Raw genomic sequence first — 26,925 nt, 5'->3', positions numbered from 1 at the left:
CAATTGGACCAACTTAGTTTCACTTTTACCATACGAATACCAGGTACAGCAGCATGCCATAAAAAAAAAAAAAAACCAAAAACAAAAAACCAACCAAACCACATAGCAACTGAAATCACACCTCTAGCCCCCCCCCCCCCTTTTTTTTTTTAATGAAAGACACCTAAAACTGGGTCTTTTGCAATAGCACCACTGAATTCCTTCAGTATTCTTGAACAAACAGATGTAAGGGACACTTCAAATTTCCAGACTATTGCTTCTCCACTTGTACCTACTTTCTAACTTGGAAAAAGGCAAGAAAATTTATTTCAATCACCATTTACATCCAGTGGTCACTTGCTATATGAAATCAAGACTAAACCCAAAGGTTTCCTTGAAGATATGTGGTACACTGTCCTTTAGTTAAAGTTGTTAAAGAGCACCCATTTGACTTGGAGAAGGAAAAAAATCCAAGGTAAGGCAGACTCAAGTTTGTTCCAACTAATCACGTTTATTTACAGCCTAATATGCTTTCACCCAGGACTTAAAAAAAAAGGGGCCATCTTTGTTAAAGATTTAAGAATAAACACTCTCTCAGAGTTACTCAGAAGCAGAATTAGCAGTCCCATAACTAGTACAACAATAACACTGACCATGTTTCATAACTTCCTATCCTCAAATTCACACATATACAACACATCCATTTCAGCTTTGAAGCTTATTCACAGTTTTCTTTGCTAAGCCATCTTATTTTGTTAAACCACAGGCATCAGACATGAATACTTTAAAAAGGCACACAAACACTTCAAGTATTTTTTCTGACAAAAACACTGGCCTTTCAATAACATAATGTAAACTTACTCCCTCATTAGCAATTTTTTTTTTCCTTAACACTAACAAAGCACTTGACAGTATTTACCAGGCTACCATAGAAAAAAGTTGTTTCTTGCGGTTTGTTAGTTGCAGTGGCTCATCAAAAAAATGACATAAATTCCTTCTCTGTAAAATGTCTGGGGAAAAAAAAGTTCCAAGAACTATCAGAGTTGCAGCAGAAGGAGCAGAATCCAGAACTACGTAAAGCAGTTTTCAACACTTACTGTTTGTGGAGTTTTTACATCTCTCAGCCCTGAATAACTACAGAATAGTTACACTTGTCACCTATAGCAGATTTGCAAGTTTCCAGAAATCTCGAAAGAAAAGGACAGAAGCAAATTTTCTCCCTTTTCTCTACTTAGCCAATCCTTGTTCTTGTATTTAGAAGGTACTGGATTACACCTTGGCCAATTAAGTGGCACAAGAACGGTTTTTCAGTGGGTAAGGGGCCACAAGCCTGTTTGACCTTGAAAGATTTTGCTCTCCATTCAAAGGGAAACATACAGATATGAAGTCAAGATGCTACACACTTTGTACTTTTGAATGCATTACAAGCTCAGACATCAGTCAGCCTCCAAACTGACCCTCCCCTCCACAGGGTACTGTTGTAAGAGCTGTGGATCAGGAACACCCCTTTACTGATGGCCACTTGTCAGCTGCCTAGATCTCCAGAAGCCTGGAAGCCCTTCAATCATATGGCTCAAGCTACTGAGATCCTAATCATCTTTTAAGTCTTCCTTCCTTTATCTAGGATTTCACCATTGCACTGCAAAGGTAGTTTGTGCTTCCTGTTGGACAGATCTTTAATAATTTGATGACAGGTTATCTGAAAATAGCAGACTAGACACACTTTATCAAACACCAGAACATCACTAGAGTTTATTCATAGTAATTTGTAATATGAACACAACCCAAACTGAACTGACATACAGCTGTTGCCACTCATTTGATTACCAAAAAGCTGTATTTGGGGGTTTGTTTACAAGGTTATTTTTAACTCCTATGTAGTTCAGGACTCTAGTTCAAACAGTTGCCTGGCATGACTCAGGACTATGAAAGAAGCAGCAGCCAAGGGAAGGAATCCTTAAGTCCACATAACCCCTGGATCATGAAATCATCCCAGTACCTACTGTCTGAAACAATTTATTCTAACTTAAATCTAGCCACAAACTCAATCAGCAAAACTTGTCTGGAGAAATACCTACATTTATACCTCTGCTAGTTTAATCTTGCAGAGATCTGGCCTTCCCTTTCCATCACGTTCCCCACATTCAAGCAGAATGAACAAACTATCATTTATTCTGATTTAATCAGAGTTGACATTTCTCAGCAGCTCACAGCTGAGCATTTCCCAACTTAAATATTCTATTACTTTCAGCCAACTTCAAAACACCCTTAGGTGCTGCTCCTCTTGGTCCTACATTTCTAACAATTCATGAGTTAATTGACATCCTCCTTGCAACCTACTTCTCTGTTACTGCTTCCCACTCTTTCAATAACTTACCAAGCAATTATTTCTGCTCATATGTGCTCATCTTTCTCCCTTGCATTAGCTTCCCTTTTCCTCCAGGGACTCTTAGCAGTAGCAGCCTCTGTTGGTCAGGCTACATTGTGCATTCATATTCTTCGCAATGTAACTATGTGACCAAAGCCCATCCCTAAGGGATTAAGTGGGTTGCACTGCACCAGGCCAACATACGGCCTGCTCTGTGGAGAATGAAAATAAAAACAAAACACCAAGGAGAATGAACGTTCTAAAAAAAAAAAAAAAAAAAAAAAAAACCACACAAACACAAAACTTAAGGAATTCTTCTAAGACTTTTTGCTAGGAAGTTTTTATTCATTGTGAAACATTTATGTGAAATTCCAATCCTAAGGAGCTGAAAGATCTGTTTCTCACGATTTATTACTAAATTGACACAAAATAAAATACAGCTTGAAATCCAAATACCTCATTTGACCCTCTGCAGTTTTTTTCACATATTCTTAATTTAAGGAAACTGATGGTTTGTTTGAGCACTCAAAAGCAAAACAAGGACTGCTAGAGCCTTTTTTTTTTTTTTTTTTTTACTGCACACTCCCTATATTTAACCTAACGGAAGAGGCTCTACTAAAATTAAGGCAACAAACAGAGCTCCATACAACCTGAAAGAAGACAGAGAAAAATAAGCTTATTATAAATTCCATGTTGATACTGAAACACAGATACCATCCTTTGGTTAGGCTTCTCTAGAAATAAAAAGTGGTAGGAAAAAAGAGGTTTGGATTTATTTTGGGTATGTCTGAGAAACAGCTCTCCCTCCAGTCTGCCATTACAGCTTGTTACCTTATAAGCTACTAAAAAGCCACCAAAAAATCCCCTAAAAAGCCCAGTCACACACAACCACCCTTGCTCTAAAAAAAGCAATCACTGACAACTTCAGCATTGTACAACACTTTAAAAGTAAAGACAAATAAAAACCACATGCTTATTCAGTAGAGCTGTAAATTATTATGGACAAGGAAAGAAGGAAAACAACATGTGGGGTGGCAGAGTGCATGACAGCTATCTGCAGCCAGGCAAGTGTTTTAATTCCAAAAGAAAATTTAGCCAAGGAGTTCCCTGCTTGCCTGTCCCACCCAAGTTAGTAAAATTAAGGGCTCTCTATGTATCTAGTTATATGCAACCTTCCTATAAAGGCCAGTAACACAGGTTTTTAAAACTAGTTTTCTTGCACTATTCTGTTATTCATTCGATTATTTTGCACGAGGTACATTTAACATGGAATACTTACACTGGAAACTGCTCACTAACCACTTGGACGTGAGTCAACAATCTTAACCTAACCCTTTTGGTTCTCCAGCCATCACCACATCCAAGTTCGGACAGCCGTCTGCCACAATGAGAAAAGCAACCGGCCGCTGCAGAGCAGAGCTAAATCCAGTCGCTGGTTCGAAAAAGAAGAACTAAACCCCACCATTTGCTCAGGGTCCCCTTGGGACACAGAAGTCCTTCTTCAGCAGACAGCAAACAGGAAAAGGCGACAAAGGGATTTTTTTTTTTTTTTTTTCCCCCGGTTTGAAGGGTGGTGAGGAGACAGGTACGAAACCGAGTTCCACCCCAACACCCCGGAGATCGTTACCGTAGCCGAGGAAGCACCGCGGGGTCGCAGAGCGGGCCCTGCGCCGGCGGAGCAGCCGCCGGTCCCGGAGTCACGGGATCCCCCGTCACGCCGCCCTGTCACGCCGCCCTCCCCCGCCGCGGCCCCCTCACGGGGCGCTCCGCAGGGCCGGGCCGGGCCAGGCCGGGCCGGGCCGGGCCGGGAAGGCTCGGCAGCCGGCGGCTCCCGAGCAAGCAGCGGGAGCCGGCGGAGCGGGGAACGGAGCAGCCAAGCGGAGAGCGAGGAGGAAGGAGAATAACGCGAACCCCGGTCAGCCCCACACCGCCACCGCCGCCGCCTCAAGGCTGCCGGGGTAGGAGCGCGGCGCCGGGGGAGAGCGAGCCCCTCGCCGCCAACGGCGGGCCCGGAGAAAGCCCTCAGCCACCGGCCGACTGCTCGCCCGCGCCTGCTGAGGGAAAGGGAGGGGATCCCGCCACGGCGGCCGATACCTGCCCGCGGGGAAGGGGGCTGCCGCCGCTCCCGAGCCCGGGCTGCGCCGCTGCCACCGCCGCCGGGCGCTGTGGAAGGAAGAAACAACATGGCGGAGCGGGGAGGGGGCGGGGGCTGCGGGGGATCACGTGAGCCCAGCCCCGGGCACCCGGCCCCGCCTTTCGGGGAGGAGGGGCGGGGGCGTGGCTCGCCCCACCCACCCGAGGCCCCGCCCCCGAGCGGGGGGCGATGTCCGTGTGTCCGTCCGTCCGTCCGTCCGTCCGCCGAGGGCCACACCGCTCACCGCTCACTGCTAGCGTGTAACGCTGAAAAGAAGCAGCACTGCCCTACTGCAAGAGGGCACGACTTTTATTTGCTCCGGAAGGCTCTGAATTATTAAGCTTTAAAACGCCTTTATGTAGTATTTGCAGGTCGGAGTTATTTATTAAAGGCAGTACTCTCGCTGTGCTCCACGCAAACTCAGGATTGTAAGGCAGCTTTGCTTTACAGGGAGAGACATCTAAAGACATAGGCGTGTCAGCAAAGGAACTAACCAAAATCCAAAGAACGCTATCTAAAAAGAGTACTCAGACACCTTTTTCTATAGGAATTCAGGGTAACATCAACGTGACTGTTTAAACAAGATCACAGGAAGAAAAGTCTAAAGAAGCCGGTGACCGAGTCTTTTCTGTGCTCTTACAACTCATCACGAGGATAGGGCGAAATGTAATTAAAATGAAAAGAGCGGAAATTATTTAAGTGTATTTAAAGAGGTTCCCACATCATCAAGAGGAATAGGCGATGACAGGCATAAGGAAAGAGCATTTGAAATGCACTCGTTTGCTCGAGCAGTCATCACATGCTCCCGATCATAAGGGAGATGCAATTGGACGGGAATTGCCACTTGCAGAGTCATCTTGTTTTGGATTAGATTTACAACGCGGCCCGAGGAATGGAAAACAAGATCTCAGTATCACCAGAAGGAAATGTCTCCTACTCACAGGAGCGGGATTATTAAAAGGCAGTCCGTGCTAGAGGCAAATCTGATGATACTAGACCCATTCTTATTTAACAAAGCTGGACTTTGAAATTTTTTAAGTACTTTTTTCCTGGGATCTGCTTTCATCCAATGCTAAAGTAAAATACAAGTAAGTGCTGGAGGGGTAGAAAAATGACCTCTTTAAGTGATGGTAATTCTAAGACATAAGCTCTGACCAGCTACGGCATTATTTTGTGATTTAAAAAGAAAAAAAAAATCTGCATTTAGAAGTGGAGGAAATAATTACTCTATTTTGCACTTGATACCTTGTCGGATGAAGCTACCATCTTTTTTTCTTGAGACAACACTGGTTCTCAGACATTTGGATACATTTAAGGAAATTTAGAATCATAGAATCATAGCATAGTTTGGGTTGGACGGGACCTTTAAAGGTCACCTAGTCCAAGCCCCCTGCAACGAGCTGGGACATCTTCAACTAGATCAAGTTGCTCAGAGCCCCGTCCAACCTGACCTTGAATGTTTCCAGGGATGGGGCATCTGCCATCTCTCTGGGCAACGTGGGCCAGGGTTTCATCCCCTTCATTGTAAAAAAATTTCTTCCTTGTATCTAGTCTGAATCTACCTTCTTTCAGTTTAATACCATTACCCCTTGTCCTATCACAACGGGCCCTGCTAAAAAGTTCATCCCCACCTTTCTTATAAGCCCCCTTTAAGTACTGAAAGGCTGCAATAAGGTCTCTCCAGAGTCTCCTCTTCTCCAGGCTGATCAACCCCAACTCTCTCAGCCTTTCTTCACAGCAGAGGTGTTCCAGCCCTCTGATCTTTTTTGTGTCCCTCCTCTGTACCCCCTCCAACAGGTCCATGTCTCTCCTGTGCTGAGGACCCCAGAGCTGGATGCAGTACTGCAGGTGGGCTCTCACCAGAACAGAGTAAATGGGGAGAATCACCTCCCTCGATTTGCTGGCCACAGTTCTTGTGATGCAGCCTAGGATACAGTTGGCTTTCTGGGCTGTGAGCGCACATTGCCGGCTCAATGTCCAGTTTTTCATCCACCAGTACCCCCAAGTCCCTCTCAACAGGGCTGCTCTCAATCCCTTCATCCCCCAGCCTGTACTGATACTGGGGATTGCCCCGACCCAGGCGCAGGACCTTGCACTTGGCCTTATTGAACCTCATGAAGCTCACAAGAGCCCACTTCTCAAGCTTGTCCAGGTCCCTCAAATTTTTAAAATTCCAGTTAGAAACAAAATTCTTAAGCTTCTGACATAGGATGTATTTTTATTTCTTTTACATGGGAACATAAAAGAAAATAGAAAAGGACCATGCCGTAACCACGGCGTATTATGCTTATGATTTTATAGGCATAATGGAGTATCAATAGAGTTACTCTTATGGTTAAAACACACACATGCATGCTTTTGTATCAGGAACTGAAGGCCCTTTTCCCTTGTGTCCACACTGTTACTATTACTCATGTATGTAACAAAACTAATAGTTGCTGTAGAATGATCAAAATCTGTAGAACAAATAATGCCACTCATAAGGCCGGTCACATGAAGTATACCTGCCAGTTCTTAGGAACAGACAGAAGAAAATGCCCAGCTGAGACGTGGTTTGAAACGCATACACCAACATTGCTCCGGTTTTAAATTCCGCAGACAGCGTAGGGTCCTGACAGCGGGCGCCGCGGGCTCTGCTCCTGCCCGAGGCCGCTGCCTGACCGCCCCGCTCTGCCTCAGGGTCCCGACGCCAGCGGGGGCCACGTTTCGGCTCAGGCCCTGTCTGAGCCCGGTGGCCCCGGTCCTGCAGCCCACCTCACGCCCCAAACCCCATTCAACAGCCAGCCCCACCTCAGCACGGCTTCCTCCCCACGGACTCGTCTGCTGCGCACTGGGGTTTTGGCCGATTAATGTCACCAAACCTGCCATGCCCTTCTTGTTTGGGTGCTGCGGGACAGTGACCCTTTTTAGTGAAGTCACTGTCCCTGCACTCCTTGTCACCCACCCTCCGCTCCTGGCTCGCCTCCTCTTGCGCAGCAACCCACCCTTGCTGCTCCCTCATGGGCACGTTCATCTGAGAGCTGACTTTGCACCTCAAGGATTTTATTCACAGAGCTGTATTCATGAAGAGACAATTGCTGTTATGTCACGTGCTAGCAAACGGCGCAAATACCGTCCCAATGGCAAATAAAGGGCAATTTTGTGTCTGTGTGTGTGTGTGTGTGTGTATGAGAAAGTTCTGTATAAGCAAAGCTCTCGTATAATAGAGCCTGTGAAAAATGCTTTTTACCATCTGTAGTTGGCAAGGAGACTTTGTGCCATCCTGGCAAGCAATGACGTGGCCTCAATAAAACATGACTTTGTCACCTCCTGGCTGAATTACAGCAGTACAAAATCAGGGGATATGAAGTCATCTGCCTTTATGGCTCTGCTAATACCAGAATGCAGCAAGCCAGCCCCCAAGCAATCCAAGAAATTATCAAAGTGCTCGTTTCTTTCCTTATCTTCCACGCACTCAATGAACTGGGCCGTTACACCCTGAAGATTCCCTGAAGGACAGTAATTCAACATATCTGCTCCTTAACCACAGCCTGTTACCAGGTAACTTTTCTTTTTTGCCAGAAAAAGAGCTGTTCTTTATTTGCTTAAAGAGTTGCAGTTCTTGGCTTTAGTAACAAACATACATAGCACAGCAGACTGAAAGGAATACAGTTTAAATAAACAATAAACAGCACAAATTTCCTTTTGGCTTGGAAAGGAAGAAAGAGTTATAAACAAAAAATGGCAGCCGAGTGCCTCCCTGAAAAGTGTTACAGTAAGAGGGTTATGAGGGGGATACAAAAGGCCCTCAAAAGAAGGAAATTAAATGGATCTGGCAGTGGATCTCCAGCAACCAGGAGTTTTGTCACTGGTGTTAAGAGAGCAACATCGACTCCAATTAATAGAGCACTTCTCAGAATAGTATCTTTGCTTTCACACTGAAAGTTGTGTGAAATTCATTGTTAATTTAGCTCTCATCTTCTTAAGACATGTATTACAACTTCTGCAGCTGCAGGCTGCTTGAGCTTTGAGTGCAATCTATGTTTAAGACCTTATTGCTACTATTAAATCATAGGATTCAAGCAGCAGCTGAATTTACAGTGTCTCTGGAACACCCAGTGTAAACAAATAGAGACTTTAGCCTTATTCGGCATACATTTGTCCTATGTCTGTGTGGATCACCTCTAATGTCACGCTCCTTTGTGGAGTAGCATCATGGATATGCTAAATATTGTACCAAAACTAACTGTCTCTGCTTAAAAAAGTTAAGAGATCTTCTTCCCATCTGGAACAAACTGAAAAAAGACAACTTCAACAACATAAAAGAATCTCACTTTTCAAAGCTTTCCTTTTATTCTTGTTTCTGGACTCTGACACTCCCTGTACTCCAGTAATCTAGAAACTCCTGCTGGCGCATACGCTGTGTAGTTGCAAGTTGACTTTTTAGAGCCATTTTCAGCCAAAGCACACAATCTTATCCAGTCAAACATTTTAAGCCTGTGCAGTTACACAATCAGGGCAGGGGCAATAGAACCTATTGACACACTGTGGCCTAGAGCAGTACTTTGCTTAGTGAAACTACGACCACGCCTTTTTAAATAAGAGCAATGATTTACTTGAATGACCGTCTCTCCTATTTGGCACTTATGTCTCTACAGTATTCTGATATATAGTGGCACATGATGCTACACATGACATCTGCTTTCTACTAAACCTTTCAAGTAACGAGCATCGGATACAGACACAAATGGAAAAATGGCCAAAGTGGTAATGAACTGTGTTAGGCAAAAATAACCAACGGCGTAAGATGATCAAGAAGGTAATACAATAATTCATGATTTTGTATACACTTTCATTAACTGTTAAATGTGAAGTTGTGGGCAGCATGTTTATCAGCATGAACTAGGCATAAAATGAAACCGAACCTAGATGAGCTTTTTCACCAGCCCTGAAACAACAAAGCCTCATTCCCTACAGATCTGTGTCCTCAGCATACTTAAAACAGGCCCAGTTCGCTCTCCCTGCCTCCCAATACCTTCTGCTCCTTTCTGCCAATATTCCCAGATCTCGTCCTTGTCTCACAGACTATCTGAGCAAGCAGCAGTGTATTTTGTACCCAGCTTTTAGGTCATGCTAAGAACCTAGCAACTATTTGTGTGTTGAACCAGCAGCCAGCAGCTTAGACTAGGTAACTCCTGAATAAAGGTAAGGGTTCCATCTCTTTCAATATGAACAGAAATTCTTTCCATGATTCCTGGATTTCAGAAAATTTACAAATACATTCTCAGCTTTTAATGTCTAGCTTTAACTGGATTTGTTACAAAGCCAGCTCTCAGGTTGAATTGTTACTGGGAAGGAAGGCAATGGAGGAATGCCTGCTCACAATGTATTACCATGGAAAACCACTTTAAAATACTGAGTTTACAACTGCAAGGGCACCAAGGACTTGCCCTAAGAGTTCTGACTGCTCTTGGTTTGAAACAGATGGAATAAAGTTAAGGGACAGCTGTAAAAGGGGCACAGTTATAATCCACTTTTTGACTATTTGTAGTTACTGACAGTTGTTTCTATACCATAAGCTGCAACTGCAGTTGTTAGTAACTGGATTTTATTATTTCCCCATCTTAGGAGAAAGAGCAAGATGTGAAAGCCTAGAATGAAACAACCCTCTTACTGCTGCAGGCACAGCTCACTCAGATCTGCAGTGAGGCAGGCTTGCTTAATGATTTGAAAAAGTTTTAAGATATCTGCTGTTTACATTTTCTTAGCTCCTCAGTAAATATGGATCTGTAGAAAATCCCAGTCATGTTGGGGCATATAGCTTAGCACTATACATTTAGTGATGGAGACAGTTCAAAAGAAGATGATGTTACACAATATGTCAGAAATGTAGTCAGTATTACAGCTACAAAGTTTACCCTTGAAACACATTCTGTCAAAAACACCATCCATGCCTTGTAACATTTCCCTTCCCCAAGACAAAACGTGGATGAGCTATACATTACTGGAATGGCTTCAAAACTATCTGCAGGCAGAAATTATTTATAAGTGTCTGTTGCTCACAGCTAAAATAAAACCTCCTGCTACACAGTGTTCTGACACAGCACAGTACAGGCATATAGCTCTCCTCAACAGGACCATGACCTCCAAAATGACAGCACACAACTCTGTGCTTACTGTGAACCAGTAACACAGAAGTGTTTGCTTTCCTGTAGTTTTATTGAAAACTAAAAAGAATACTTTACACAGAAGTACTTGAACTTAAACAAGCAGGCCTACTTGTAAGCATCAATTCCAGCACAAGGGTAAGGGCTGGGAAGGAAGGTCAGATATTAACTGATTGGTTACACAGTTGAACACTGCGGGTCTGGCCTAATGCTTTAATATTTGTTTTGTATCAGTGCAATTCCACTAAACCACACATTTTCACATGATAAAAATGTACATAATACCACAGTAAATCACACTGCTGAAAGTTAACTGTTAACACTTCACAGAATGGAAAAGATTTTTCTCGGAGTTTTTTCAGTGGAATAATAGTAAGCGCCTCTTTGTAACATCGGCTTACACACCATTTCCACCATATACAGATAAAAGCCTGTCTTCGCTTTTTAGTCCTGGCTGGCTTTTAGTTCACCAAGAGCTACTTTCTCATCTCATGCCCCTAACTCCTACCTCTGACAGATCATGTGGCTGGAGAGCTTCAGGGCAGAGCCTCAGCCCAGAGAAGCTGACCAGCCTCAGCTGTGTTACAGCTGGATGGGCACAGGAACTGTCCTTAATTCATCCAGCAAATACTCACCAGGTTCTCTGCTCAGCTGATACATTTTAGCCTTGAACTGCAAAATGCCTGCTGTGCATTTGTAAAAGGTATCGCCATTAATGCCAAGTATGCAGTTTTATTGGGTTTATACAATAGGGTGAAACAAAACACTTTCCTCTGTGCCTAAAGCATGACTTTGGCAATTTATTGACCCATTTCACCATCTAGTCCATACTCCAACAAGGAAATTCATGATGAAGGAGGTTATGTTTCCAAACAGTACTACTGCTTTGCTGCAAGAACCTAACCTCTCAGGCAGGGCAGACATTCTTCCGTGCATTTCCTTAGGTCTGTCAGGACTCAATGCAAGGCCCATTTCCTCTCATTTAAACATTCACAGTAGCTCAAAACCAATGAAGAAACCAAAACAGGGACACACAGTATGAACATAGTCTTCTACAGACCAACAGACAGCTGTGAAAGATACCCAGATTCAGGTGGTTTTCCCAGCTGACAGAAGAAACATCTCCTTGACTTCTGATATATACTCCATTCAAAGTATTCAGATAGTTGATTTTAAAGTAATTTTAAGTTTTCCAGAAAAAAACAACAGGGCTATTACTCGAGTGAGAAGAACACTAAGGTGGTAATTTTTGAAAAAGAAATGCTTCTAGCATACAGCCACTGGGAATCCTGTTGACTCTGGAACAAAAACAGGTATACAAGCTTTAGCTATTAGATTTCCTTCTATTCATTTTTCTGGGTAATCTGCACTACATAAAAACATTAATTTGCTCAGTTCAGGACAGATGTCCCAGTTCAAGAGAGGATATCCATTCAGATATTAGCTTCAGGCCTTTATTTATTAAGTAAAGATATAAATTTAAATAATGTATTTACATAATTGCCTGAAATAAACACTTGTCTGATCCTGCCTTAATTTCTTAACAGTTGCAGGACACATCATCTTACATTGCAAATCTGAACTCCAAACTGAGAGATTGTCACAAGTCCTATTTTCCAATAGCTTTAAAAAGCTAAAGCAGAACTTCATTTTTTCTTTCATTTCCTAGCTGCCTTCTCCCTCTTTTACACTCTATTTTTCATTCCTTTTTTCCTGTTATGACATTAGCTCTCAAAACAACTTAATAATCTCACACTTACTTGCAAGAAGTGATTTATTTAAGGAATGAGTCCATGCTGAACATTCTGCAATGCACACAAGTATGTGAACTGCAGTTTTGGAAACAGTCTGTTTACTGTAAATGAAACTTATGTTCTGTGAAAGAACTCCTGCTGAACATAATGAAAATTCCAAGTACTCAGTACCTTGGGGAAAAAAATTGCAGCACTTGGAATATTTTTAATGGAGTTACTAGTGAATATTCCTCTCAGATGTAGTGTTACCATTTTTTCCCTTTTATTTCTTTACGTATTGACATTACTTAAAACCACATAATTTATTCAAGTCATCTTCAAAAATAACTTTTAAAACTGATTTTGCACTTTAGTGGCAGCATCTACATAATATCAATAAAAAATTTTAAATTATACAGTTTCAACAGAGATACCTTCTCATATCTATGTTTCTAAACCACTTATTAAAGGAGGATAGCATTACAAACAAATCCATCTGCTGTGATACCACTGCTCTCCACATTCATTACAAATAACGTAAGTCAACATTTGTTCATCTGGATTTGTGTTTCGCACCCAACCTGGAAGAAATAGAGTTCCTCTGGCTATCATAGTGACAGTGCAATCAAATTTTTCACAGCGCCTACACTTTATTTTGTTTGTCTGTGTGCCATTAATAACTTGTGGAAGCTGATGTTCCCGAACAGATGATTCTGCATACAGAGCCCTGAGCTGTTTCAGTTCATCGCTGGCCATTTCCATCACTGTCATCTCAGCAAAAGCCTTTGGACTCAAAGTCCCTGAAAAAAGTTTATGTTTTAAGTGGCAACTTTTAGGGTTCTTCAGGTTAGAGATTTTGCTTCTGATGCAATTTTTGTATTTTTTGTCATTTTTAGCATGAAGAGCAAAAATATGTTCTTCAATTTCTTTAGATAGCTCTAGCCATTTATCAGTTTCTTCTTTGTCTTTGGGAGAACCGGTCAAAGCTTTATAAAGAAGATCCGTACATTTACACCTCAGAGCTCTCATCAGATCCTGCTGTAGACTTGCTTCCTTAACAGGAGGTTTAGAATCTTCATTATCAGTGTGTTGTTCCTCAAAAGAAGCAAGCTGATTCACGCTGCCTTCTGCATTGTTACCTACCACATTTCTAACAGTTTGCGATGGGACCAAAGTTTTAGAACCAGCAGCATCTAATGACTCCTGCTGACACGGTCCTTCAGACAGCAACTGCTCTCTAGGAACCACACTGAGATGTTTACTTTCCTCTTCCGCATACACAGAAACTGACTTTTTAACTTGCATTGACTGAACACAGTTATTCTTGTAAAGTGCTTTCCACCTTGACAGTAACTGCTTTGCTTTCTTTTTCAACTCTGCTGAAGGGCAGCTCTTGAGTACTCTGTATACAGCCTTGGCAACTTCAGTCCCCTGAAGATACTCTATAGTCATATCAACATCTTCAAGTTCTTTAAGATGATCCTCAATATCTTGGAAATTGTTCTCAGACAGTAGTTTTTCAATACAGTGGGCTCTGTGTACAATATTTTTCTGGTCAGACATTTTTAAACCTGAAAGCGAAAAAATGTTTATCATATTTATTGCAGTTATGATGTTAATTCATTTTCTGTATACTCTCACAAGGTTTTCTTTTTATTTTACACTATTTTATTTGTACACATCACTGGTTTTGGCAGCTTTTTCTTTAAATGGTGTACAGTAGAGTTAGTAGAGCAAATACAAAATGCAGAGGAGCCTGGGTCCTGGAAAAATGCAAGTGGGCACCCTAGTCTTCACTCATCCAAGGAAAATACTCGTGGAAAGGAGAGCCCACAAAGACTTCTGCTGGGGTAGGGTTGACAATTTAAAAAGTAGGGTATGACACTAATTTTTAAGGAAAAGCACAGTGTCTTGCCAAAAACCATGCTAACAAAGACACTACTAGCATAATAAAAATGTTTGTCATACTTGTTCTTCTACACATGCACACCACTACAGAAGTTCACAGGGAGATTCTCAACTACTACAAGAAGGTAGGTAACTACAAAACCGCTCTGCTGCATGAGATTACAGGTAGACTTGCCAGTGTTTGCGCATTAGTACACTCTAGTACCACTGGACTACCAAGCAGCAACAAGTTCTGAAATTCAGCAATTTTCACCAAAAGCACTAGATGATCACCCATTGATGTTCAAAATCTAGACAGTTATCAAATGATATGCTTTCCAAAAAAATAAAAAGGAGGCCTTATAGGAAACATATCTCCCCCTCCTCACACATACAGAGAAATAATAAAAATATTTGTCAGGCTTTTACAGTATTGGTGTCAACAAACTGAATTTAATAAGAATGCTGTTTTCAGAAAATCAGTTTGTTTTTCTACTACAGAAATTTAAAGTCTGTTAAAAACCATGTCTGGGACCTTCTGCTATAACAAGTACTTGAATAACCTAATGATTTCACACTGTTGAATACATTCTCTAATAGCTTCCCAATAATCTATAAAGGCAGATTTGTAAGTAAACACTGCACTAATTTAATCTGAAAGTTGCAATGACATGGAAGTTTACTGCAAGACTCCAGATGCAGGGAGATCATTGCTGTCACCCTTCCAGAACACATATGCAAAATAACCTTCCTCAGAAAAACTGACTTACGTTTCAACTTTTGGAAACATGTATTTAAACCTCTCTTTCCATTTTTCACAGTTTTCAATCATCTGACTACACATGAACTCAGTACAAGTTGCAATGATACACAATAATACAAAAATCAAAGTGGGTCCAAAACCTCCACATTGTAGGTGCTTTTTTGGTGGTTGTTGGGGGTTTGTTTTGTTTTGGTTTTTTTAAAGCCAGTCACTCCTGTAACTATACCTTAACTTACCAAGATTTTTTCACAAATCCTTATTTTTTTTTCATTTCAGACTTTTTCCTAAAGCCTTTGTTACTTCAAATGAATAAAATTAAACAGCTAATGTGGACATGGTATCTGACCAAAAACCACTGATCTAAATTACTTTTTCAAGCACCTGGTGGAGATGTCACAAGTTTTCAGGCCTTTTGAGGAACTTTTATACGTCACCATAACTTGATATTAGAGATTTCTTCAATTACTAAACAGTAAGCAGCTGAACACATTTTATTGGGAGCTGCAAAGCAAAGGTTGGGGCTACTCTGCAGCAAGTTTAAGTGAGCCTGACATAACTCAGTGGATCTTAAGACCCAAATGCCATTCTGGTTCCTACATGACCCTCAACCTTTCACTTGCTATGCAAGAGATCACGTTATATCTCTTCCCAACGTTTCTCTTTATAGCTGCTAACAGAGAAGCAAGGCGGACTACTAAACTTTTAACTGAGGTCCCCACCACTGCCCTTTCCCTTGCTAGTGCTGGCATCATATTACAGTTTGATTACCAATCAGGGCAGGGCAGCTCAAAAATAGCGATACCTGCAAAACAGTTTCAAAACAGCGACATCTACAAACTCCTAATTGCTATTTTTGGAAATTCTTTAAAGACACATCCCTCTATATCCTAAAAAGTACCTACTTTCTTACAGCCATAGCGTTATTAAAGCATGCTCCCATATATTCTGATGCATTAAACAAAAGAAAAAGGGGATTTCAGAATGCAGTCTCTCATGGCTTGAGTAAGATTTCAATTCCTCTTTATCAAGCCCTTTAAACAAAAGATGCTCAGTGCATTGCTATATGCAAATTTACACACACAGAGTGTTAATACTACTAATGTTACTTCTCCTGTTTGCTGAAAAGGAGAATTAAATGTAGAATGCAAAATTGAATGGTATGCTGTGAGTGTTAAGCGTTTGTCTCTTCTTAGGAGTTAGTCTTCTAAATTTGTGCACAAAACCAGTGTTTTGTCTGAAGTTGCACACAACCCAATTCTACTCCAGAAAAAGACATCTGCCTGATAGAGACTGATACAAAGCTAGCTACACATGTCCATATTTAAAGGAACTCATAAGCAGATTTCTTGCACAATCACCATTTCCGTGATGAAATTTCCAGAGAATGGGGGGAGAGGAGAGACAAGTGATACAGCTGGGTAATTTGCATGCTCTGTTGCTTTCTATGAGGACCAGCCCAGCTAACTTGTTTTCTGCATGACAGAACTAAGTTCAAACTGTAGATAGGGCCTCAGAGCTCCACAAAAGGAAAGGACAGAGACAGAGAAAGTGAGCATAAACCTTCATCCGTTTCTATAGACCAAGCTGACCTCCACAGTGAATGCTCTGTGCATTCACTTAACCTGTATTTAAACAGCTCATTCTTGTCTGACATTTTGAAATCCTGCGAAACCTCAATAATGGCTATTACAGAAACTGATTTACTCCTCAAGAAGTTGCAGAATCAGAGAAACAGGATGAATTTTTCAAATACTTAAGTTGAACTCTATGCATTGTCATACTGAAAAGCACATTTAATTGCATCCACTCATCTGTTCTGCTGCAGGAACACGCAGAGGCTGTGGAAGTGAAAAGAGATGTTTTCTTTCGTAGGGCAGCCATCACTATAGCAGGATGGTTCCCCATCTCCTGAACACTAAGTAGCTGACATTAGAAAATTATGATCTGTTGATCTACTGTTTTTCATGCAGTCTAGGGCAGAGTTGGTGATACAGTTATATGCTCAGCCAGTATGATTGCCCTATGCCTTAGAATCAGTTCTGCTCCTTCCCACATACTCCACTTGAAACATAATTTTCTTCAGTCCTTGTACCTATCTGTATGTATTGTATTAAGCTACACATCCCATAAAATATACTTATTGAAATGCAAGACGACTTCATGAATTCTCAGTATTTAGTATACAGGACTATGGACATGCAAAGAAATTACTACACACAAAGTGCTCTGCTGATAATTTGTCCATGCATATACTTTTACCCTGCGACAAAGGTAATGGAGGCATTTTGATCTTTCATTGAGGACTATGCTTCATAGAAAGTTTCCTCTCTAATATTGCAGGGTGAGGATCTGCACATAAGAAATGGTGCATAAAGTCCACAGATATCATCTGCTTTATGGGAGTGGTCCTTGCTCATGGTTATCCACCTGACTCTAGGTAGCCCACCAGGGTGGCAAGGTGAAGACATGCCTGTTTCTGTGGCCAATCTCACACAAGAAAATTACATGGCTAAAAAACACTCCTTCGGCTCCACAGCTATGAGTAGGCACTGACAGCCAGGGTGACTAACACAAAGCTTCTGAGGGGAGCTGGAGCCCACGTGTTGGCATCTGCAGCGAGAACGCAGCCATTCTGCCACACGCTCACAGTGAACTACCTTACGCTTACTGGACACCTACAGCTGCTGAGAAGGAGCTAACATATGCTAACTCATCACCCCACACTAAGATGTTTTTCTTCTAACAGGCAGATCTAAGACAACTGGTTTGGGTTGGGTTTTTTTTTTAACCCTCTACCAGATATATAAAAGGCTGGTTTAGATTGGATTAAATGCAGTATATATGTTCTACCTTAAGACTTTTTCCACATGTGCGCTAAGGCAATAAATTAAATTATTAGAAATGTTAAGATCTTCTTAGTCACGCATTGACTTTTTCAGGTTTACGCAACATTAAATTCCAAGTACCTAAATGTTATGGCAGAAGTTAAACAAACTGAAAACAGAATATGGAAATCAAAATATGAACAATGATTTTAAAATAATTTTGGAAACTCAACCACCTAACAGACTACTCGCATTTAAGTCAAAACAATCACTTCTGAAGGAATGCTTTCCTCAACGTGTACAACATATAGCAAAAAGGTAGGACTGAGTGACTCCCTTCAAACTTATTAAGCAAAGCTAGGTAAAAATAACAGAAAAAGCAAGTCATCAAAAATATATGACAAGAACAGAACCAAATCCATAATTAATTACTTCAATGGAGTAGGATAGTCACTGGTAGCTAGCAGAAGCACAAGAAACAGCCAGCAGAGAAACCACTAAATAAGGGTAATAAACATGTTTTTATCAGTGACAATAGCGAGGCTTCTGTGGGGAAAGCATTCTTGGAGTGGCACTGGCTTCATTGTGTGTACCTAGTTTGCAAAGGATTTTAAGATCCTTCAAGATGAAAAATAATACATACATCTGAAATACTACGCTAACTGCTCAATCATAAATTTCATCTCAGCTTCCAAATTAAAAGGCAGTGTGGTGGGGAAAGAAAAAAAAAAAAGTTGTTTGTGCATTTGTTGGCCTGTAAATCAAGCAAGGACTGGATTTATCACCAAGGTTGACAGAGACTGTTATTTTACAGGATCAGAAATTAAACAGATTCCTGAACTTACAAAGAACATATAAGGTTATGAAATGGTTCATTTTACTTCTGCTTGCTTCCTTGAAAGAAGAAAAAAAGATACAACAAAGAGGAGGTTGGGAGAAGTCTCCAAACTTTCCGAAGAGAAAGCAAGTGTTTCACAGAAACCAAACTGCAATTCCAAATGGGAAATTGTTTTACCACTTGAGGGAGCTGTAGCACAGCAAACCCACGGAGTCTTGTGAAATAAATGTGCATAATGAGAAACTCCAGCCTGTTAAGAAAAAAGATGAAAATTTCCCTATGACCTTTAGGAGACTTCACGGTTTTAAGGTACCTATTTGCCTAAATCTGGCAAAAAAACCCCCTGTAAGTCCAAAGGTGCTGGGATACAGACAGGAGGGAAAGAGCGCATCCCTTAACCAGTCATTGTCCTCCCGTACATTGCTCTTTCATTCAAGATTTTTCTAAATTTGGAATTTGACCACTTTTCTACCAGATTTCATGCTATTTGGCAAATGCTGCTGAACAAATATTTGTAAAATTAACTGAATCGTGCTCAGTCAGCACTGTTCTGCTGTCTTCCTAGTTCCAAGAGGTAAGAAATCCAAGAAAAAGGATTTTTTTTTCTTAAGTTATGAAATGAATCATGCATTTTTGTTATTGTAGAGATGCAAGAACAAAAGTACAAATGATAGTATCACAATTTTGTGCAGTACAAAATCAACACCCTCATCCCTCCTACAACTACACAAGGCATTTCCATCCTGCTTAACTTCGGCAATCCAGGAGAACATCCGTTTGAATTCCAAGTGTCCTTTGAAGGTTACAAGGTAGAGATTGACTCGTATTTACAATAAGACTCTGTAATACTATACTGATGAGGTACTTTCTGGTCAAGTCATTAGGAGCTCTCACACTGCCTGCATGGTATAATGAGTCACTTGTGTATACAAGAATAAATGATGGTGATCAATAAAAATCTTGTCAGTCAGTTTGCTCCTAAGGAAAAAAGATCAGGCTACCTCAGGTTTAAAATATTGTCATCCTGTAATAATACCGAGTTGAGTCAGAACTTTTTTAAACAGTAAAACAACTAAGCAGGGGAAAACAAACAAACAAACAAAAAACCCCAGCCTGAGACACTTGGTGCTAACTGCAAAGCCAGTCCCTGGAAAAAACACTGCCCTCTCCAAAACCATTTGGGGTAAATGCCTTGTCTTTGCTATATGCCTTACTTGGTTCAAAGCCACAGCCTATTTTGCATTAGCACAGCTAACTCCCACTGATAAACCAAGACAAACTCAGGATGCATTCAAGTAAGTATGGATGAATGTCTTGGAAGGGCTGAACACCAGTCCTCTTCTCCCTCATCCGAACCTCAGATGTAGATTTTTTTTCTCCAAGGAATTCTATGTAATCAGAAGAAAATGCAGACCGCAGCCAAGATAAAGATCAGAAGCCAAGTACTCCTAATGGTGTAATAAATTCTCTGCCAAAAATGTGGTTAATGCTATAGCAGAGACGGTGCATAGCACAGTCCTGGAAACACCAGATTTCATCCTTTGGGCAACCTAAATTCCATATAAACAATGAAAATTATCAAATGTTATTTTAAACTCAGAGCCTAAGAGAAAATCAGAGAATTCTCACAGCCAGCCTCCAGACCCAAAAACTTTCCTTCATCCTACCTACAGTGGGAGAGCAGATACCAAAGATGTCACCAAGAAACAATGTTCCAGGGCTTTTATTCCATCTTCGCAAAAATCAGAACTCTTCCTGCCTCTCAGCCAGACTGCCTCCTACCCCTATAAATTTCTGAACTATACAGAAATTCATCTTCTAAGAATATCCATACGAATAAAGCTAAGTTAATACAATAATAACTGAGACAATACAACAGCACTATTGCCAGATGTCCATGACCACTGACACCTCACTGACCAAGAGAGTCACCTCTCAGTCAAAGATCCAGAAGCAGCAGAGTACGTGAGCTCAGGATTGTTGCAAAACCATTACCCAAAAATCTCCACTTGCAGAACACCATCACTGTAGTGCCAGAGGCAAAATGCATCTTTTATTCTTCTGCACACAACAGAATAGAGCCACAGTGAGCAAGAAAAGGAAAATTAAGAATACTACATAAAACATTGTTTCAAGAAATTTTCCAGGACAACATCTGGTGAAAGAGTTTGTGCATAATGGAAAGTAGTCTGATAGAACAATAGCTTTGTTCTGCATTTTTTACATCAGTGACTGCTTGAACTACAGTGCTCTTAACTAATCTGGAGCTATACTGTCTCTGCCCTGCTTTTCTCTCACTGGAACCATTATTCCACAGCTTTCTTCCCAAGAGAAGGAGTTTGCCAGGGAGAGAGGGCAGAGCACATTGCATTCATGTGAAGATGCACACAGTAGCCTCTTTTACAAGGCAAATTTTTAATCCTGATTTGGAGTTGCTTCTCCTAGAAACCCCGTTTTTAATTAAAATAGAATTCTTATTTCCTTAAAAAAATAATTTAAAAAAAATCAATAGACTGCATAATGAAGTCATCAAGCCTCAGGGATCAACCCCAAAGTAGAGTTGTCGGCACATTTTTCTAATAAGATCAAACATGCATGGATTTAATGAGATAGGAAAAGCTGTTGCCCTTACCAGACTGCTTAGCCACCGGCTTCGTTTGACCTCAGTATATAAGCCGGAGCTCAGGAAAAGACTCACAATATTGCAGCTACACCAAACAAATAACACCTCTGAATTATCTCATGGCAAAAAGTAGCCGAGAGAATTCTTTATGACTTCAACAGCTACAGCTGGTTTGAGTTCTAGGAGCTCCAGCTGATGTTACAGTGGACGCACGCATCCCAGCAGAGGTGTTACCTTGCTAACAGTTTCTTTTAATAATTTAGTTTACAATTAAACTGATTCTCAGTGGAAGATATTTTAGCTTTTCCTGTATCTTGTCTGCCTTACTCATGTGAATTTTTATACTGAACTGACTGGTTATCCGAGTTAGACAAACACCTTAAACCCTGAAAAGGTTACAAGTAATGCATTATTCCACTGATTGGAAATCTTTATTTCTATTGATATGGTTGAGCTTTTTAATAAAATACTTCCAAAGAGTTAGAAAAAAGGACAAAATCTACTTTTAAGAAGTTAGACTGCAAGTATCAAGTGGAGGTATTGGTTAATCTCTTCCACAATAGGACAGCTATACAGATTCACAATACATTCTAATACATTAAGATTCAACAGAGCAATAATAAAGTGTATATATAGTTCAGAGAGATTTGTCATTAACAGTTTCATTTGAAATTATGTGTAAATAACATGTGCTTTATTTGGTTTAAAAATTGCACCATTTCACATAAAAAACACTTACGTGGTTTCTCTAATCTACAACCAGATTATTTTTCAGCATTAACCAATTTTATTCAAAAATCATGCTTTCAAGTTTGAGCACACGGTCACATGAATTTTCCATGGGGCTCTCTGGTTTTTCAAATTTTTATGACAAAGCCTTATCAAAGCTGGCAGAGGAATACCTTTTCTCCTAGCCACCTGCCACTACTTGCCAGTATGAGGTACTAGCTGGAGCTTCCAGCAGGTCAAAAGTCAGGCTTTTGACACACGGGGTACATTTTCAAAACATAAACTACCATTTTGGCCACAAGTGACAAATACACATAGCAAGAGTGTTGAATGAAATTTAAGCAGATGACTCAGACATGAATTAATGCTACCTAGCTATGGTAGGGACAGATTGTGACATATGTATTTTCCGCTAATTAAGCTGACCTGCTAGAGTGAAGTTTATCAAGGGGTTCAGGCTTTTTGGGGGGGCTGCACAGAATTTTTCACAAATCATACAATAATTTTTGTGATTATAAATCAACAGAGTTTCTTGCAAACTAAAGAGTACAGCTTATCATCTGCACAGAAAACCCAAGCTTGCTAGAAGTACATTTGGCACCTTCCCGACATGCCTCTGTCATGAAGAGCAAAGCTTAACCTGGGACAAGTAGAAAATGCTAATACCATTCCTATAACATCACCTACCTTAGTACCCAATCAAAACTTCACTGTGTGAAATTATTTGCACTTTCTAAAACGATTACTTCATTTCCTAACATTCCTGCTTTTCCAATAGTAACAGATTTTAAACCAAAAAGACTTTATTATTATTGTTGTTAAATGTGAAAGACAATATGAAGAATATTTCATTATTTTCCCACAGCAAGAGGATGCTATAAACATTTGTCCTCACTCTAGAAACATACCAGGCAATACCAATATGATTTAAGCAGCTTAGTGTCATTGTTTATTAATTAACTACTTCAATACAGTTTAGTCTCCTAAACTGTTCATCTGGATGGATGCCAATGATCATATTAATACTTCCAATCACTTAGGACAGCAGACCAGCCAAATAATTTCAGCAAGGCTGTGACATCTTCCAAGGGGAAGCTGGTTTCTTCAACATACATTAACTGTATTGCCTTATATAGGTAATGCTAACAGTTCCAGTTCATGAAGCGCACGCTCCCTCTCTCTCGACACCATTGGGATTGTATCAGACATCTGGACTGCTCCCTCTGCTCAATGTCTGTGCAGCAGAAGCATTCATAATGCTGTCCTCTAAACACTGGGAAATCATAACTCAAAATCCCCAATACACTGAGATTGGCTTATACACTATAATACTTTTAGAAGTAAAAAACTGGAAGCTGTTCTGCATTTCTTTTAAGGCCATTAAGTCTCTAGTGTTCCCATCTTTCCACCACAGACAAAACGATTAGGGGTTTACTTTTTTGAAAAAGTTACACTACCATGTACAACATGGCTCCAAGGACCAGTACTTGAAGAAATCAAGAGTTTTGAGCATTCTATTTTAACTGTAAAAGACTGACAATACTTTCCCTGTTCACCTATAATGATGATGATGTTACCTGTCACGTTCCTTCTTGGTATTTGAGCTTTCCTCCACTATTTTCTAACTTCCTTTTGAATTTCTTGTTCATTTACCTAGAAAGAATTAATTGGGTGAGTTTTTTTAAACCTACTGAAGTGAAGAACTTGTTGTGAGCTCCAGGTTTAAAATTGGCTTTTAACTGACAGATCTCATCTGACATTGTTGCAAGTCTACTTATTTTTCAGTCTCCATAAAAACTGTTTATATCCTCTTGCAGATGTACTGATTTGAAACCTGGACAGCCTCAATCTGAACAAAGCTTTCCTAAGGTGGATCTCATATCCTCCTTTCTGCATTGGCACAGAAGTCCAACAGAACAGACTGGCTTGCAGAGAGGAGCCTAAATCAACAAGTAAAAACATACTTAAGAAGTATCTATTCAAAGTACATTTGTTCACTTAATCCTTTAGAAACAAAATAGGAATAATTTTGGAGATGAACAAGCAATTCTTTCTCTTGAATACATTTCCTTGACAAAATAGCTTTAAAGATTATTCTTACTCATGTAGAGCTAGCAAAGACTTAAATTCTAGCACACTACAAGCAAAAGTAAATGTTCAGTCTGTAATGTCTTTTTATGGCAGGTTGGGCTGACAATAAAAAAAATGGAACATGTAAGTAATAAAAACATATTTTATCAACTTTTGTGAGCTTTTGATCATTTTTCAGATGAACATAGACTTTCTATTGCTTTAACGTTCAGTTTCTAGTTAAGCCTCAGCTCAATAATATTTCTATTTGTTATTACGCTGTCAGGGACATACCTACATTAGGTATTGCTTTATCATTCTTTTACAGGTGTTCCACTGAAAAATAAATCCTTTGTATGCAGAAGAGCACATATGTTCCTGACTCCTCTACAGAGAAAGTGTGTAATGTAATCAAGGGGTATTTATAAGATATTGCTAGTGCCTGGTACAATTCCTTCTGCTAAAACATTAATACTTAAATATGAAAGTACACAACGTCTAGACATTTGAGAGTCTTGATCATGACACCTAATGTACTGGTTGAAATAAGATGTGAAATACTCTTGAAACGAAATGGATTTTTATATATCTAATTATTAAAAACAATACTACATTGAAAAGTGTGAACTCTCCCATTCCTTTCTATATTTATGCCAGCATTTGACTTGTCTCCAGACACCAATGCTGCATAGGGACCAATATAACAAATACCCCAAAAATTCCACAATACTACCACCACAGATATCCATCCTGCAATTTTCAGGGCCAGCCTTTTCTGTGAGTGGGAATTACAGCCACTTATGACACAAATCAGTAGGTTAATTACAACAGCTAGGAGAAGCAGCCCAGCAGCACGTACTTGTCTGAAAGCAGCTGGCGTGTGCCTGTCGTGGAAGCCAGCCGCAGGTGACGGCTTGTCTGCCAGAGGTTTGGAGTCGGCCTCACGATACCAGCAGCTGACCGGCACCACCGCAACCTGCACCTCAGACACCAGCCCAAGAAACTACCTGGAGATCAGCCTGCAACCACTCCCACAGCACGGGCGGGCCAGTTCGCACAGTAACCGTGCTCCAAAACGCCACTCGGTAATGCCATGGATATGCTAACTTTGTGGTTTTTGTCCAAATCCTTCACAAGAACCTCCCCGGGCCCGTCTAGCTTCAGTTTGATCCGCTGCCGTATGGCTTAGGGGCGAAATGCGGCCCCTCCTCAGACTCCGGGCACACCCCGGGCAGAAAGAGAAGCAAGCACGGGCCTACCCACCAGCGTCCCCCGCTCCTCAGGGAGCCGTCTCCGCCGCACCCGTTCCCCTTTGCCCACCCCCGAGGCCCGCGCCGGGGCTAGCAACCGCGCTAGCGGGCAAACCGGACCCGGGCAGAAGCGGGCCGGTTTACGCCTCCCGGGGTGGGGGGGAGTCGAGGCCCCGCGGGGGTCCGGCCCGCCGCCGGGCGCCATTTCCTGGCGCTGCGGGGAGACCCCCCCGGACCTCGCCCCAGCGCATGGGGAAGGGTCTCCCCGGCATCACCCGACGGGCAACACGGAGGAGGGGGTGAGAGTGCCTCACTCTCGCAGCCCCTGGCGAAACGCACAGCGCTGCTACCACCCCCGCCCCGTACCCCGGCGGCGGGGCCGGCGCCCTTACCTCCGCCGCGGGCCTCAACATGGCGCCTCCCGGCCGCTTCCTGCTCCGCGCCGGGCCGCGCCGCCATCTCCGCTGAGCGAGCGATCGAGCGGACGGGCCGGACTGCGACGGGGTTGAGCGGTTTCGCGCTGGCCCCCGGCTCCCTGCGAGCCCCGGCACTGGCCGCTCGCCTCAGAGCCCGCTTGCTCCCGCTAGTGGGCGGGAGCTGGCCCCGGGCTGAGGAGCCACGTCCCGTTGTCAGGTAGCCGGGCGGTTGTGTGGGAATTCAGTGTGAGCTCACACTGAAGGAGTGTGAGCTCCTGCGCTGCCCCCCGGAGCCGCTGCGGGGCTCAAAAAACAAACAAACCAACAAACAAAAAAACCAACCGGTGAAAGCAACAGCCGTGGAAATAACTTGCTTTCCTAAGCGGCCTCAGGTGTGAAGGCGCGGCGTCCGGCTGAGGCTGCCGCCATGTTGTGGGCATTGTTCCCTCATGGCGTCTGACAGGGCTGTGAGGTGAAAGGGGCGCCGGGATGCTGGACACGGGCCTCGGGAGCGCTCTGCTTGGCAAGGCTGGAAAAGCTCTTTGGTTCCCCTCAGCCCTGAGGCGGACGAAGAAGTAGGTGATACTGATTCAAAGAAACTTAACACAATAGTTTGATTAACTATTAAGTAGGAATTCTTTATTGGCAGTGCTGGATGCACGGGGGATCGCTCCACCTATCGTGCACACCGTCAGGCCTAATTGTGCAGGTTAGGTACGTGTTCTACATACATATTCACTAGATTTCCGAGAAATGTTATACATATTCATTAGTTTTCCGGGAAACTATTAGCATATGCAAATGTCCTTTACGAAGGCACAGTGAAGGTCTCTGGTGGTCTTCAGGAGTCCTCTGGTGGTCTTCCATAGTCTTCCTCACTTGTCTGCTACTTGACCCTCCTCAGGTGATTCTGCGCAGTATGGTCATTTACATGTTTTGATACATCAGTGCTTGTTAGTGCTCTTATTATCTAAGTTTTCATTAGTGGTGTAAAACCATATGGCTAGTTTAAGCTAAATTATCTACAAGGACAGGAACAAAGGCAGGAGTTCTTATCTTTTCCGGCCCTATCTATTCAAGCCAGGCCTCTGCTTGTGCCTTCTCAACAAGATCGTAAATTCATCAAACATTTAATTAAGTTTTGTGATTGCTCATGGCTCCTTC

General features: G+C 41.8%; 1 protein-coding gene across 17 annotated transcripts in view; it reads right to left on the bottom strand.

Moving 5' to 3' along the window:
* Positions 1-26,254, bottom strand: part of LOC115334508 (ras-related protein Rab-9A) — a 33,070-nt gene extending 6,816 nt beyond the window's left edge. The window contains exons 1-3 of one of the 17 annotated variants that reach the window (XM_041119461.1): positions 3,627-3,943; positions 2,357-2,559; positions 1,077-1,166 (exon numbers count right to left, since the gene is read on the bottom strand). Coding sequence is in view for 6 of the 17 variants with exons in the window: in XM_029998696.2 (XP_029854556.1) it covers positions 12,841-13,931; positions 18,851-18,923; positions 25,738-25,758 (1,185 nt within the window). In the remaining 11 variants the exon portion in view is untranslated. Of the gene's footprint in view, positions 1-1,076; positions 1,167-2,356; positions 2,560-3,626; positions 3,947-4,441; positions 4,565-6,682; positions 13,932-18,850; positions 18,924-23,602; positions 23,805-24,393; positions 24,419-24,806; positions 25,045-25,737; positions 26,005-26,103 lie in introns of those variants that run through there. The other 16 variants (XM_029998696.2, XM_041119462.1, XM_041119460.1 and 13 more) reach the window with 16 other exon arrangements.
* Positions 26,255-26,925: the final 671 nt, after the last annotated feature.

The sequence above is a fragment of the Aquila chrysaetos genome, chromosome 23, assembly GCF_900496995.4.
Source record: "Aquila chrysaetos chrysaetos chromosome 23, bAquChr1.4, whole genome shotgun sequence".
Classification (NCBI taxonomy): domain Eukaryota; kingdom Metazoa; phylum Chordata; class Aves; order Accipitriformes; family Accipitridae; genus Aquila; species Aquila chrysaetos.
The sequence above is the reverse complement of the archived record's forward strand: the minus strand, read 5'-3'. Positions and strand labels throughout refer to the sequence as shown.